The sequence below is a fragment of the Cervus elaphus genome, chromosome 23, assembly GCF_910594005.1.
Source record: "Cervus elaphus chromosome 23, mCerEla1.1, whole genome shotgun sequence".
In the NCBI taxonomy this organism is placed as follows: domain Eukaryota; kingdom Metazoa; phylum Chordata; class Mammalia; order Artiodactyla; family Cervidae; genus Cervus; species Cervus elaphus.
The window spans coordinates 20,130,064-20,147,424 of NC_057837.1; the positions used below are offsets into that span (position 1 = coordinate 20,130,064).

The 17,361-nt window shown below is 35.9% G+C and overlaps 1 protein-coding gene across 1 annotated transcript in view; it reads right to left on the reverse strand.

Annotated features, from left to right (window-relative positions):
* The window catches only part of LOC122681830 (coiled-coil domain-containing protein 7-like), a 136,968-nt gene that overhangs the window by 47,418 nt on the left and 72,189 nt on the right, over window positions 1–17,361 (reverse strand). Inside the window, exons 12-15 of the mRNA XM_043884334.1 lie at window positions 17,158–17,256; window positions 8,863–8,973; window positions 5,137–5,253; window positions 1,954–2,061 (exon numbers count right to left, since the gene is read on the reverse strand). Of these exons, the coding sequence (XP_043740269.1) occupies window positions 1,954–2,061; window positions 5,137–5,253; window positions 8,863–8,973; window positions 17,158–17,256 (435 nt within the window). The remainder of the gene's footprint in view (window positions 1–1,953; window positions 2,062–5,136; window positions 5,254–8,862; window positions 8,974–17,157; window positions 17,257–17,361) is intronic.

The window sequence follows — 17,361 nt, forward strand, 5'->3', positions numbered from 1 at the left end:
GAATCGCAGCACGCCAGGCCTCCCTGTCCATCACAAACTCCCAGAGTTTACTCAAACTCATGCCCATCGAGTCGGTGATGCCCTCCAGCCATCTCATCCTCTGTCGTCCTCTTCTCCTCCTGCCCCCAATCCCTCCCAGCATCAGAGTCTTTTCCAATGAGTCAACTCTTTGCATGAGGTGGCCAAAGTATTGGAGTTTCAGCTTCAGCGTCAGTCCTTCCAATGAACACCCAGGACTGATCTCCTTTAGGGTGGACTGGTTAGATCTCCTTGCAGTCCAAGGGACTCTCAAGAGTCTTCTCCAACACCACAGTTCAAAAGCATCACTTTTTCGGCGCTCAGCTTTCTTCACAGTCCAGCTCTCACATCGATACATAACCACTGGAAAAACCATAGCCTTGACTAGATGGACCTTTGCTGGCAAAGTAATGTCTCTGCTTTTTAATATGCTATCTAGGTTGGTCATAACTTTCCTTCCAAGGAGTAAGCGTCTTTTAATTTCATGGCTGCAATCACCATCTGCAGTGATTTTGGAGCCCCCAAAAATAAAGGCTGACACTGTTTCCACTGTCTCCCCATCTATTTCCCATGAGGTGATGGGACCAGATGCCATGATCTTAGTTTTCTGAATGTTATAGAGCAGGTCTAATGGTAATCTTGCTAACCCTAGAAGCTCTCCTATTCTTTTGGTTGGTTTTGTGCTGGGCACTCCTTCATATTTCTACAAAATTTTCTGACCATTTTGAAGATGACTTTTTCTTAACTGGGGAATCCTCTTGGTTGCTGTAAATATTTTATTGTTTCCTAAAGTTCTGACAAAGTTAGTTCTAATGGTTTTCTGCCTTTCGCTCTCCTCACCCTTTTTCATTGTTTCAGAGATTAAAAGCTTGGGGCCTCCTAGTCTATCATTTTTCTGACATCTGCCTTAAAATGGCTGCTTGGAAGCTGCCAATGTTACACTTAAAATTATCTTATTAGAAATTAGTTAAGTACTTAGTCACTTGGTCACACGAGCTTTAGCATAGGTTTTGTTTTTGGCTGTGCCACAGAACTTGTGGGATCTCAGTTCTCTGACCAGGGACTGAACCTGCCCCGTGACAGTTAAAGTCCAGAATCCTAAGCACTAGGTCACCAGGGCTTTTCCTAGCATAGGTTTTTTAACTATTAGACTTTTGTCAACTTTGTGATACAAAGGTCACAAAGTAGACATATTGCCTATCTGGTGATAGTTCTATTTTTCATTGCCTTGTTATCACAACAGATGATAAGTAACAAAAACTGTGTTTTCTAAAGAACTGATCATATAGCGTCTAGTTTATATCACGAAAATTCACAATGTAGAGAAAAACCTTTTTTTTTTTTCATAAGCAGGTAAACTCTTAAGCATTACCTAATTAATGTTTGTTTGGTGAAGTAATAAGCAGATGATGAATTCTTTTAAAGATACATATTAAATTGATATATAGACTGTTTAATAAAACAATAAAATTATTACAGCTTTCCCTTGGTATTCACAGGGGAGGGTTCTCAGAATCCCCTGTGGATACCAAATCCTGAAGATGCTCAAGTCTCTTGAATAAAATGCTGCAATATTTTCCTGTAACCTATGAACACTCTTCTATATACTTTAAATCATTTCTAGATTACTTATAATACATAATACAATGAAAATGCTATATAAATAGTTGTAAACGCTATCTAAACCACTGCCATGCATTAACCATTGTTTTTTGGAACTTTCTGAAAAATTTTCTTCTGAATATTTCTGGTCTGTGGTCAGCTGAATCTGTAGATGTGAAACCCATGGATACAGAAGCCCGACTGTTTATTAAACTGAGAAAGGTTACCTTATGTTTGAATTTCTTATTTTAGTAACTGTACAATACAGTGGAAATGCTTTAACTCTTAGAGTGTGTTCTCTATTGTACCCAAACATTATAAATCTCTACTTACCTATTACTTTGTTTAAATCTAATTGAAATATTAAGTCATCAATTGATGGATTGATTTCTGGAAGATTCTCTGTTATATCTGCATGTTCTGTGGTTGTTTCCCTTTTAACTGTAAGAATAAGAGATTGCCAGATTAGCTGATGCATAACTAATATTTTGTGAGGGTAAAATTATACTACATAAAGTTAATTAGAGAGATGTTACCTTACAGTTCCCCTTCACGGCTCACACCCTTGTGGCAAAGAGGCTCGCATAACTCAGTGAAGCTATGAGCTAGGCTATGCAGGGCCACTCAAGATGGACAAGTCACAGTGAAGAGTTCTGACAAAATGTGTGGTCTACTGGAGGAGGGAATGGCAAACCACACTAGTATTCTTGCTGCGAGAAAGCCATGAACAATATGAAAAGGCAAAAATATATGACATAGAAGATGAGTCCCCCAGGTTGGAAGGTGTCCAATACGATACTAGGGAAGAACTTAAGGCAATTACTAATAGTTCCAGAAAGAATGAAGTGTCTGGGCCAAAGTGGAAATGATGCCCAGTTGTGGATATGTTGGGTGGTAAAATAAAGTCCAGTGCTGTAAAGGACAATACTGCATAGCAATCTGGAATGTTAGGTCCATGAATCAAAGTAAATTGGACCTGGTCAAGCAGGAGATGGCAGGAGTGCACATCAACAGCTTAGGAATCAAAGATGTTGTTTGATTTAGTGAGCTAAAATGGAAGGGAATAGGAGAATTATATCTACTACTGTGGGCAAGAATCCCTTAGAAGAAATGGAGTAGTCCTCATCGTTAACAAGAGAATCTTAAATGCAGTACTTGGGTGCAAACTCAAAAATGACAGAATGATCTCAGTTCGTTTCCAAGGAAGATATTCAACATCACAGTAATCCAAGATTATGTCCCAACCACTAATGCTGAAGAAGCTAAAGTTGACCAGTTCAAGACCTACAAGACCTTCTACAGCTAATACCAAAACAAGATATCCTTTTCATTAGCGGGGATTGAAATGCAAAAGGAGGAAGTCAAGAGATACCTGGAATAAAGGGCAAGTTTGGCCTTGGAGTACAAAATGAAGCAGGGCAAAGGCTAACAGAATTTTGCCAAGAGAACACACTGATTATACCAAACACTCCTTTCCAACAACACAAGAGATGACTCTATATATAGACATCACTAAATGGTCAATACCCAAATCAGACTGATTATATTCTTTGCAGCCAAATATGGAGAAGCTCTATACAGTCAGCAAAAACAAGACCAGGAGCTGACTAAGGCTCAGATTATCAGCTCCTTATTGCAAAATTCAGGCTTAAATTGAAGAAAGTAGGGAAAATCACTAGGCTATTCAGGTATGGCCTAAATCAAATCCCTTATGACTATACAGTGGAAGTGTCAAATAGATTCAAGGGATTAGATCTGGTAGACAGAGAGAACAACTATGGATGGAGAATTGTGACACTGTACAAGAGACAATCCTGTACAAATGACTAAAACCATCCCAAAGAAAAAGAAATGCAAGAAGGCAAAATGCTTGTTTTAAGAGGATATACAAATGGCTGAGGAAAGAAGATAAGTGAAAGGTAAGGGAGAAAGGGAAAGATATACCCAACTGAATGAAGAATTCCAGAGAATAGTGAGGAGGGATAAGAAGTTTTTTAAATGAACAATGCAGACAAATAGAGGGAAAACAACAGAATGGGAAAGACTAGAGATCTCAAGAAAGCTGAACGTATAAAGGGAACATTTCATGCAAGGATGGACATCATAAAGGACTGAAACAGTAAGGACCTAACAAAAGTAAATAAAAATGAAACTGTGGAAAATTCTTAGAGATGGAATTGTTAGAAATTCTTCTAATAAAAGTAGAAGAGATTAAGAAGAGGTGGCAAGAATACACAGAATAACTTTACAAAAAAGGTCTTAATGACCTTGACAACCATGATGGTGTGGTCACTCAATTAGAGCCAGACATCCTGGAGTGTGAAGTCAAGTGGGCCTTAGGAAGCATTATTATGAGATAATAATGCTGAGCTATTGAAGTCCTAAAAGATGATGCTGATCAAGTGTTGCACTCAATATGCCAGGAAATTTGGAAAACTCAGCAGTGGCCACAGGACTGGAAAAGGTCAGCTTTCATTCCAATCCCAAAGAAGGGCAATGCCAAGAAATGTTCAAACTACTGTACAATTGCCCTCATTTCAGATGGTAGTAAGGTTATGCTCAAAATCCTTCAGGCTAGGCTTCAGCAATACATGAACCAACAACTTCCATCAAATAAATTGTGGACCTAGGTTTTATTTGATTCTTAAGAAGCACAAATATAAATCAAATTTTCTGTTATACTAAGTCAAAAATCCAAATAAAAAATTTCCAGTCTTTCTAATGGACATGAGTTTGAGCAAACTCAGGGAGATAGTGAAGGACAGAGGAGCCTGGTGTGCTGCAGTTCATGGGGTCGCATATGGTTGGACACAACTTGCTGACTGAACAACAATCTTTCTAATAATGTCCATTTTTTTAGAAATCCATTTTTGAAGTGAACATAAAAAAATAGATAAATTGACTTAAAACATACACCAAAAAATACACTACTAAAGAATTATAGTAGAAAATATAAAATATCAAGAGTAATGTCCAATAGATAAAAAACAAATGTTTCTCTTCCCTTCTTGAAACTATGTAACAATATTAAGAATAGCTCTACTGGATAACAACAAATATGTTTTAGCAGATAATAATCGCAAAGAGTCAGACACGACTGAGCGACTGAACTGAACTGAACTGAATGCTTGATAAGAACTGAAATGTAAATGCTGGGTAAATGTCATGCTGTTAAAAATGAAATAACTGCAACAATTCCATAAGTTTCCTAGAAAAATGTCTCCTAAATTTGTTCTCTATGAAACACTATTCCAAAGAAAGAGAAAGACAGTGTTTCTTGCTCAACAAATTAAAGAAATAAAGTATAATAATTAGAATATTAAACACTCCAAGAAAAGAGGGGTGCTAGTAGCATTACAGCATTTACTAGTTCTGTAGAACTTCAATTTCTGGTAAATTATGTTTTAAAATATCAAAGTTCAACTAACATAAAGTTGGTGCACATTAAAATGTAATTTTAAACTGTCAAGTATTTTATTATAACTTTTAAAATATGTATATCAATGTAATTCATACTTCTCCATATCTGAGGCTGGTAAACTCCACTTAGTTGAGTTTTATCCTTGTATTCTTTAGTTCTTACTAGATCTTCAAGTGAAAATTTCTCATCTGAGAGTTCATCCATGTCTTGATCTACCAATATGAAGAAAACTTTCAATTAAATACAGAAACACTATTGAAACCTACACATTATGGCTTAATTCCAAGGAGATTATAATGTCTGGAGTTTAGGAAAATATTCTTACATCAATAAGAAGAGAAAAATGATTACTCAATAAATGTTTGAAGTTCATTTAATAGATTTCAATTTATTCTCTTGATAAAACTCTGAAAAATCAGAATTACAGATTTATTCTAGACATTATTGTCTTAATATAGAATATATTTCTGTGTCAGTCCAACAGCTAAGACCTTGATTTATGTTGAAGCACCAAAATATATCCCCATTAAAATGATAAACAAAATCAGAATGTGAATCATTATCATTTTAACAATTACCTAGTTCTGGTAAAGTTGGTATGATAAATATATGGATCAGCAATTATGATGATTTTCAGCTAATATTTCTTATACGATTAAACATACAGATTTGTCATAAAAGTTTTTTTTTTTTTATTAGTTGGAGGCTAATTACTTCACAACATTTCAGTGGGTTTTGTCATACATTGATATGAATCAGCCATAGATTTACACGTATTCCCCATCCCGATCCCCCCTCCCAACTCCTTCTCCACCCGATTCCTCTGGGTCTTCCCAGTGCACCAGGCCCGAGCACTTGTCTCATGCATCCCACCTGGGCTGGTGATCTGTTTCACCATAGATAGTATACATGCTGTTCTTTTGAAATATCCCACCCTCACATTCTCCCACAGAGTTCAAAAGTCTGTTCTGTATTTCTGTGTCTCTTTTTCTGTTTTGTGTATAGGGTTATCGTTACCATCTTTCTAAATTCCATATATATGTGTTAGTATGCTGTAATGTTCTTTATCTTTCTGGCTTACTTCACTCTGTATAAGGGGCTCCAGTTTCATCCATCTCATTAGGAGTGGTTCAAATGAATTCTTTTTAACAGCTGAGTAATATACACCATGGAATATTACTCAGCCATAAAAGTTTTTATATGGCAAAAAATCAAAATTGTAATCTTAACCTCAGTGAGTTACAAGAGAACACAAATAGACAACTAAATAAAATCAGCAAAAGAATACATATACAAACTGAGAAGGTCAACAAGAGAGAAAATATAAAAGAACCAAATAGAAATTTTGGAGCTGAAGAGCACAATGACTGAAGAATTTAACAGAGAGCTCTTTAGTAGCACACATGATCAAGCAGAGGAAAAATAATCAGTGATCTCAAAGGCAGGTAACTTGAAACTACCATGTAGAACAACAAAAAGAAAAGAAGAATGAAAAAGAGTGAAAAAAAGTCTACAGGACATATGGGATGCCATCAGGCAAATATATGCCAGATAGTTATTTCAGAAGAAGAGAATAAGAAAAGGACAGAAAGCATTTTTAAAGAAATAATGGCTGTAAAATTCCCAAAATTGAGGAAGGAAGTGGACATACAAACTTATGGATCCCAAAGAAGTCCAAATAGATTGAACTCAAAAAGATCTACACTGAGACATACACTTAAATTGTCAAAGGTCAAAGACAAAGAAACAATTTTGAAAGCAGCAAAAGTAACTTATTTCACACAAAAGAACTTCAGTAAGACTACAATGGATTTCTAAGCAGAAAACTTAGGACTACAAAAGCGACAAAAACAATAAAATGGCAATACAAAGTCATTAACAATCAAGAACTACTTTAAATATAAATAAATTACACTCAAAAAACATAGGTTGGAGAATGAATGAAAAAATAAGATGTAATTACATGCTAACAATATGCAATTACATGCTATTAATAAAAGATCAACTTTAGATACAAGGACACACACAGGCTGAAAGTGAAGGGAGAGAAAAAGATATTTCAAGAAAATGGTAACCAAAAGAGATCAGAGGTGGCTATATTAGACAAAAAAGACTAATAGAAAGCTGCCCCAAGACACAAAGAAGGTCATTACAAAATGATGAAAGAATCAATTCAATAGGCTATAACACTTACAAATACATATATGCATCCAATAATGGCTCACTTGAATATATAAACCAAACACTGAAAGATCTGAAGGGAGAAATAGATGGCAAACAAGAATAGAAGGAGACGTTAATATTCCATTTACAATAATGGATAGATCATTCAGACAAAAAATATGTAACGAAGACTCAGTAAAGATAAGTAAACTCAGTAAAGAAACAGAGGGCTTGGATTATTTGAATGCAAATGGACTTGAGATATCTATGGAGCATTCCACTCAAGAGCAGTAAAATAAGACATTCTTCAAAAGCATTCTTCTTCAGGACAGATCACATTCTAGGTCACAAAACAAATCTTAATGTGTTTAAAATTAAAATCATTTCAAGTATCTTTTCTAACCACAGTGGGGAAAAAAACTATGAATAAATAATGGAATAAAAATGAAAAATTCACAAACACATGGAAATTAAACAACACAATCTTGAACAACCACTGGATCAAAGAAGAAATCAAAAGAGAAATTAGAAAACATCTCCAGAGATTAAAAATGGAAACACAATATACCCAAACATATAGGATGTACAAAAACAGTATCCAAGAGGGTAGTTTATAGTAATACACACCTAGATTAAAAGAGAAGAAATATCTCTAGGACCATAAGATTACACCCAAAGGAACTAAAAGAATAGTAACAAATTAATGTCAGTGTTATCAGAAGTAGGAAATAATAAAGATGAGAGCAGAAATAAATGAAATAGGGAACAGAAAAACAGTAAGAAAAAAATGATAAAACTAAGAGGTGATTTTTGGAAAAGACACACAGAAATTGACAAACTTTTTAGCTAGACTGTCTAAGAAATAAAGACTCAAAGAAAATGAGAAGTGGAGGAGAAAACATTATAACTAACACCACAGAAATAAATATGCTATAAGGGACCATTATGAACAAGTATACACCAACATATTGAACAACTAGGAGCAAAGGAATAAATTCCTAGAAGCATACAGCCTACCAAGATTGAATCATGAGGAAACAGAAAGACTAAACAGACTGGTAACAAAGAAGGAGACTGGGCAGTAATAAAAAACCTACCAAGAACAACAAAAAAAGCCCAGGACCAGATGACTTCATTGATGAATTTTACCAAACATTTAAAGAAGAATTAACAGGAATTATTCTTAAACTCTCCCCCAAAATACAAAAGGAAACACGTTTTTTTAAAAATATAAATTTATAAAAAAAAATATATATATATATATATAAATTTATTTATTTTAATCGGAGGCTAATTACTTTACAATATTGTAGTGGTTTTGCCATACATTGACATGAATCTGCCATGGGTGTACATGTGTTCCCCAACCTGACCCCCCTCCCACTTTCCTCCCCATCCCATCCCTCTGGGTCTTCCCAGTGCACCAGCCCCAAGCACCCTGTCTCATGCATCGAACCTGAACTGGTGATTCATTTCACATACGATAACATACATGTTTCAGTGCCATTCTCCCAAATCATCCCACCCTCGCCCTCTCCCACAGGGTCCAAAAGACTGTTCTATACATCTGTGTCTCTTTTGCTGTCTCATAAACCAAAGAAAAATGATTATCTGATGAGTTTAAAATAATTTAAAGTTACCATAATTATTATACTTACTCTGACTCCTTTCCCTTCTGTAATTTATTTGGTTCTCTACTTGCGTTTGGAGTTTTGACACTGGATATTGATTAAAAACCATAAGATTTTTATCTGGTACTCCAATATGAGCTACAAAAAGAGATATATTTAGTTCATTAAATGGAAAAACAGATCAATCATGAAATCTCTAGATTTCAAATTTATAGCACGTGTACAGTAGCATTGGAGAAGGCAATGGCACCCCACTCCAGTACTCTTGCCTGGAAAATCCCATGGATGGAGGAGCCTGGTAGGCTGCAGTCCATGGGGTCGCAAAGAGTCGGACACAACTGAGCAACTTCACTTTCACTTTTCACTTTAATGCATTGGAGAAGGAAATGGTAACCCACTCCAGTGTTATGGCCAGGAGAACCCCAGGGACAGGAGCCTGGTGGGCTGCCGTCTATGGGGTCGCACAGAGTCGGACACGACTGACGTGATTTAGAAGAGGGACGGTAAACTGGTCCACCCACTTTGGAAATGGAGTTTCCTCAAAAAATTAAAAGTAGATTGAACTTCTGATCCCTCGATCCTACTTATAAGTACCTACTTGAAGGAAATAAATACAGGATTTTGAGGAGCTTTATGCACCTGTATTTTTTCTCAGTATTATTTACAACAGGAAGATATGAACATATCCTAACAGTCCATCAATGGATGAATGGATAAAGAAGATGTGGTGTATGTATTTGTGTGTGTGTATATATATATATATATATATATATATATATATATATATATGTGGAGTATTAATCAGCCATTTGAAAGAAGGACATCCTACCATTTGAGACAACATGGGTAAGTCCTGAATACATTTTTCTAAGAAAAATGAGTCATAAAGAAAAAGAAAAATACACTATGGTATGATGCTGTTAAACTACTGCACTTAATATGCCAGGAAATTTGGAAAATTTAGCAGTGGCCACAGGACTGGCAAAGGTCAGTTTTCATTCCAACCCTGAAGAAGGGCAATGCCAAAGAATGTTCAAACTATTATACAATTGCACTCATTTCACATGCTAGGAAGGTAATGCTCAAAATTTTTCAAGCTAGTCTTCAACAATACATGAACTGAGAACTTCCAGATGTACAAGCTGGATTTAGAAAAGGCAGAGGAACCAGAGATCAAGTTGCCAACCTGCACTGGCTCATAGAAAAAGCAAGAGAATTCCAGAAAAACATCTACTTATCCTTAATTGACTACACTAAAGCCTCTGACTGTGTGGGCCACAAAAAATTGTGGAAAATTCTTAAAGAGATGGGAATACCAGACCACCTTACTTGCCTCTTGAGAGACCTGTATGCAGGTCAATAAGCAGCAGTTAGAACTGGACAAGGAACAGTGAACTGATTCAAAATTGGGACAGGAGTTTGTCAAGGCTGTATATTGTTATGTATATGCAGAGTATAGGATGCAAAATGCCGAACTGGAAGAAGTACAAGGTGGAATCAAGATTTCCAGGAGAAATATCAACAACCTCAAATATGCAGATGACATCACTCTTATGGCAGAAAGCAAAGAGGAACTAAAGAGTCTCTTGATGAAAGTGAAAGAGGAGAGTGAAAAAGCTGGCTTAAAACTCAAAATTCAAAAAAAGAAGATCATGGCATCTGGTCCCATTACTGCATGGCAGATAGATGGGGAAACAATGGAAACAGTGACAGACTTTATTTGCTTGGGCTCACAGATCATTGTAGATTGTGACTGCAGCCATGAAATTAAAAGACGCATGCTTCTTGGAAGAAAAGCTATGACAGACCTAGACAGCATATTAAAAAGCAGAGACATCACTTTGCCAATAAAGGTCCATCTAGTCAAAGCTATGGTTTTTCCAGTAGTCATGTATGGATGTGAGAGCTGGACCATAAAGAAGGCTGATCATTGAAGAATTGATGCTTTTGAACTGTGGTGTTGGAGAAGACTCTTAAGAGTCCCTTGGACAGAAAGGAGAACAAACTGGTCAATCCTAAAGGAAATCAATACTGACTATTCATTGGAAGCACTGATGCTGAAGCTGAAGCTCCAATACTTCTGTCACCTGGTGCAAAGAGTTGACTGACTGGAAAAGACCATAATGCTGGGAAACTAACACTAGGAGGAGAAGGGGAGACAGGATGAGATGGTTGGATGCATCACCAAATCCATGGACATGAATTTGAGCAAACTCCGGGAGATGGTAAAGGACAGGGAAGCTTGGCTTGCAGTAGTTCATGGGGTTGCAAAGAGATGGACGTGACTGAGCAACTGAACAACAAAAAATCATCTACATGTGGAATCTAAAAATGCAAAATTTGTAAAAACAGAGTAAGAAATTGTGGTTAACCAGAGGATAAGGGGTGAGGTAATGCAAAAGATTTTGTACAAACCTGAGTAATAAATAGAGATCTTAAGCACAGCGTAATGAATATAGACAATACTGCACTATAATCACCAAATGAAAATAGACTAGAATTTAACTATCACAACCAATAAAATGAAAAAATAATTATATAATGTGATATAGGTGCTAATTACCACTACAATGGCAATCACAATACAATACATAAATGTATCAAATTAGTATGTTGTACACCTTAAATTTACAGGTTTTATGTCAAATGTACAATAAATCTTAAAAGAATGTGTACATGAAAAGAAAAAATCATGTACATGAAAGGCTGCTAAATGATAAATAATAAGGATTAAGTCATACAGGATGTTGAAACACTAAAATAATAATAGTGAGAGCACTTCTGGCATTTCCAGGTGGCTCAGTGGAGACACAGGAAATGCCAGTTCGATTCCTGGGCTGGGAAGGTCTCCTGGGGGAGGAAATGGCAACCCCCTTCAGTATTCTTGCTGGGAAAATCCCATGGACAGAGGAGCCTGGCAGGCTACAGTCTGTGGGGTCACAAAGAGCTGGACACGACTGGGCATATACACATGAGAGGATGTCTACTTCTTGTCATACATGTAAAGAGCTTGGAAGTCATTACTTCCATTCTCACAATAAGAAAAAACTCAGCAAATGTTTTAAATGAAACATCTTATTTGGGCTTCCTTGATAGCTCAGTTGGTAAAGAATCTGCCTGCAATGCCAGAGATCCCAGTTCAATTCCTGGGCTGGGAAGATCCCGTGGAGAAGGGATAGGCTACCCACTCCAGTATTCTTGGGCTTCCCTTGTGGCTCAGCTGGTAAAGAATTCACCTGCAATGTGGGAGACCTGGGTTTGAATCTTGGCTTGGGAAGATCCCCTGGAGAAGGAAAAGGCTACCCACTCCAGTATTCTGGCCTGAAGAATACTGCAGAGGGTACAGTCCTGGAGAATACATGGCTATAATCCATGGGGTCGCAAAGGGTCGGAAGCAACTGAGCGACTTTCACTTTTTCTTATTTAAATCAAGGCAAAATGCTGCCCCGAAAACTGGAGACAGAGGTGCATAAAAGCAGGTTATTGGCAGCTGAAGCATAGGAGCAGAAGCTCACTGCTGGAGTCAGTACTAGTGAGAATGAGAGTGTCAGTTGCTCAGTTGTGTCTGACTCTTTGTGACTCCGTGGACTGTAGCCTGCCAGGCTCTTCTCTCCATGAGATTTTCCAGACAAGAATACTAGAGTGGGTTGCTATTTCCTTCTCCAGGGGATCTTCCCAATCCAGGGATCAAACCTGGGTCTCCTGCATTGCATGCAGATTCTTTACCATCTAAGCCAACAGGGAAACCTACAAACTGCCGAAAGTTCAGTGTAAACTAACTTGAATCTTACTGGTATTCCCACATTATTATGACTTTTATGTCTAGGAAACTCAACCAATTTCTCAGGATGAAGATCAGAGAAAAACCTTCATATGCTTCCAACAGGGGGAGGGAAAAGGAACTGCTTTTCAAAATGCTGTTCTCCTTAACAAAAGACTGCCTTCAAGGGAAACTAATTTACTAGAGCTTAACCAAAACAGAGTTTATGAGAAGCCAACAGATCTTAGGAAAAGGAAGTATTCAACATAGGGGTGAGTAGATAAATGATCTCACCCCTTTCCAGCATTCCTTGTCTTACCAAACACATAGGAGAGACATGAGAAACACTTTGAAGGTTGGAGCCCAGAGACACAGGCTTATTCAGACACAGGCGGAAACCTAATCAGAGGATTACAGAATCCTTTCCCTTCCCTGACATCTTACCACCATATTAATAGGGCTCCTATATAATAGCAAATTACAGCTAAAAGAACACCAAGGCACAGGCCCTATTTAAGGAATCTAAAGGGAAACCCACAGATACCAGGGGAGACAAAAAAGAGACAATAAAGGAACTTTTAGCTTATGACACCTACAGCTACAGTAAACAAAAAGTACAGACTAATACCTAGCCAGAGAAACATGAAGCCTCACACTAAAGGTCTATATACTTCAGTTCCTTTTACCCAGTGTATCGTGTCTGGATTTGAACAACAAAACGTAAGACATGCTAAAAATAAAAACCCAAACTGCAGAGTACGAGTACCAGACTCACACGAGAGAAATTTGAGCATAATCATAGGAGTATCTGAAGTAATTATGACTAATATGCTAAGAGTTTTGTAGAAAAAGAGACAACATATAAGAACAGAAGAGTAATGTAAGAAGAAATATGCAATCTCTAAGAAAAAAATCACAAGGAAATGTTAAATATCTAAAATACTGCAACAGAAGTGTAGAATGTCTTTGATGTGTTCATTAGTAGACTGGAACACAGTCAAGGAGATTCAGTGAGCTTAACGGTATGACATTAGAAACTTTCCAAGTTGAAAACAGAAGATAAATGGAAAAAAAGGAACAGGATATCAGAGACTTTTTGGATAATTACAGAAGGCATAACACACACATAATGAGGATACCAGAAGGAGAAGAAACAGTGCAACAGAAGAGATATTTAAACAATGGCAGAGAATTTTCCAACATTAATGACATTCAAATCTGTGAGCACAGGAATTCAGAGAACACCAAAAAAGATAAATGCAAAAAAATTGGCACCTATTCATATCATATTCAAAATGCAGAAAATCAAAGACAAAGAGAAACTCTTAAAAGATTTCAGGGCAAAACAAAAACAAAATAGAAATATAACTTACATGTAGAGGGATAAGGATAAAAATATCTTTTACTTCTCATGAAACTATGCTAGCAAGGAGAGAATGGAGAGAAATTTAAAGTGTCTAAAGAAAAAAAAAATCAACCAACCTAGAATTTTATTAATTTGAGACAAGGCAGACTTCAGAGCAAGGAAAATTATCAGAAATAAAGAGAGCCCTACATGATAATAAAGGGGGTCAATATCTAAGAAAACACAACAATCCTTAATGAGTATGCACATAACAACAGAGCAACAAAACACATGAGGCAAAAATAGAACTGCAAGGAGAAACTGACAAATGTATTACATTTACTGTTTTCAATACCATCTTATCAGTAACTGACAGATACAACAGGCTGAAGATCCATACCTTAACAAATTTAAAAGAACAAAAGTCATGTGAAATATACTTTCAGATCACAATAGATTTAAGCTCTATTATTCCAATGCAAAAACTAGATAAATATCTCTCACAAATAAGATGTAAAAATTCTCCATAAAATAATAACCAATGATGTGAAACAATGTATAAAAATGATTCTAAAAAAAAATTCTATATCATGACCAAGGAGGATTTATTCCAGGTATAAAATGTTGACTCAATAATTAAAATCAATTAATGTAGCTCATCACATCCACAGACAAAAGAAAAAAATCATTTGATCAATCAGAGATGCAGAAAAATTATTTTAAAAAATCTAAACCCTGTTCATGATAAAAACTCTAAGAAACCAAGAATAGTGGGAACTTCTTCAATTTGATAAATGACATCTACCAAAAACCAACAGATAACATCACACTTAACAGTGGAAAACTAAATGCTATCATTATCGTATCAGGATAAATCAAGGATGTCTCTTCTCACAACTCTTACCCAGTATCATAGTGAAGTGAAAGTGAAAGTCACTCAGTTGAGTCCAACTCTTTGCAATCCCATGGACTATAGAGTCCATTGAATTCTCCAAGCCAGAATACTGGAGTGGGTAGCCTTTCTCTTTTCCAGGGGATCTTCCCAACCTAAGGATCAAACCCAGGTCTTCCATATTGCAGGCAGATTCTTTACCAGCTGAGCCACAAATGAAGCCCAAAAATATTGGAGTGAGTAGCCTATCCCTTCTCCAGGGGATCTTCCTGACCCAGGATTCTTTACCAACTGAACTATCAGTGAAGCCCTATCATAGTGAAAGTCCCAGCTAATGTAATAAATCAAGAAAAGGACATAAAAAGTATATAAATTGAGAAAAATAAACAAAACTCCAGCAGCAGCAAAACTCCTGGAACTATAAGCTGGCTATAGCAAGGTTTACAGATACACATTAATATACACAAGTCAACTGATTTCCCATACATCAGCAGTAAACAAGTGAAATTTGAAATTGACCACAATACCATTCATATTAGCATCAGTAATGAAATCTAACAGATATAAAGGAGTCATCAAAGATTTAGAGTAGAGATTTTTCCATTTTCATGGATAGGAAGTTTCAATATTGTTAAACTGTCAGCTCCTTCCAAACTGATTCAGTGCAATCCCAATCAAAATCCCAACAAATTATTTTGTGGATATTGATAAACTGATTCTAAACTTTATATGGAAAGGCAAAATACCTACGGTAGCTGACACAATATTGAAGAAAAACAAGGTGAGAGGACCCAACTTCAAGACTTACTAAGAGCTACAGAAATCAAGACAACTGGTGAAAGAACAGTCACATATGTCAAGATGACAGAACAAAGAGATATAGACCTATACAAATACAGTCAATAATTTCTGACAGAAAAGCAAAAGCTCTTCAATGGAGAAAGGATTGTTTTTTCAACAAATAGCACTGACACAATGGGACAGCCAAATGTGAAAAAAAAAAAAAAAAAAGGGAAAGGGTATCTAGACACAGACATCACACCTTACCAAGAATTAACACAGAATGGATCACAGACCTAAATGTAAAATGCAAACCTATAAATGTCCTATAAGGTAACACAGATGAACATTTTGGGGATCTCAAGTTTGGTGTTGACTTTTCAGGTAGAACACCCCAAAAGCACAATCCAAAAAAAAAATTGATAAGTTGGACTTTATTAAGAAAAATACACATATGACTTATGTTCTGTGAAAGACACTGTTAAGAGAGAGATAATACAAGTCACAGGCTGGGAAAAAATATTCCCAGAACATATATCTGAAAAAAATTTGTTATCTGAAATATACAAAACTCTTAAAACTCCACCATTAGAAAAGAACACAATTGTAACATGGGCAAAAATGTGAACAGATATTTTATCAAAGAAGTCATTTAGATGGCAAATATGAAAAGATGTTCTATATATATATATATCATAAAGGAATTGAAAATTAAAAGAACAGTGAGATATCACTACATAACTATAGCTAAAATCCAAATGCTGAAAACAACAAATGATCTCAGAAATCTGGAGCAATGGGAAACTTGATTTGTAGCTGGGAGGAAAGCAAAACATTACAGCCACTTTGAGGACGGTTTGGCAGTTTCTCACAAAGTTAACAGTTTTACTATATGATTTAGCAACCGTGCGAAAATTTATGTTGCCACAATAGTTATGTAGTATCCACCAGGTGTTAAGTTGTTTATACACAATTAATAAAGAAGCTGTTTGGCTTTTCTTGCGGTTTAGGATCATTATGACAAAAACTACTGACGTCATACAAAACACTATGAACTTCTGTCTGAACTGTTTACAGAAGACAGAAGACTGTATACAGACGACTGTATAAATACTTATCATAAGAAAGCAAATATTGCTATACTATTATCAGATAAAATAAATATTAAGGCAAAAAATGTATTCTTAGACATAAAGAATATACTTTTATAGAGATGAAGGCTCAAGCTTACCAGGTAAATATAACAAGTACAAATTCATACACATTTAATAACATCATTTCCAAATACATAAACCAATCCGGCAAAAAACTACCAGGAAACACAAAGAAATCCATTTTCATAGATGGGAAATGTAACATATATCTCTTAGTAACACAGAATAAACAGAACTTCAATTAAAGAAGAACTGAACAACACAGTAAATATATTTGATGTAACACATGTATATAAAAGATATGATTAAACATTCACAAACCTAAGACAGAGGACTTTTTGCTTTTTACTTTAATTAAAAATAAATTAATATTGAAATTTATCATACTTACTATTCAGGGTTTCCATTCTGCCAGCTCTAAGTTTCTCAGTTTGAGACTGGCTTTTTGATCCAACTTCATCCTTAGATGATACGTCTCTTGCTTTCTGAGCTACAAGAAATATGTTTTTAATCCATTAAGTAGAGAACTGGATTTATTGAAAATCCTCTGTAACTCAAACACACTTCAATTATCCAGGAATATTTCTTCTCATAG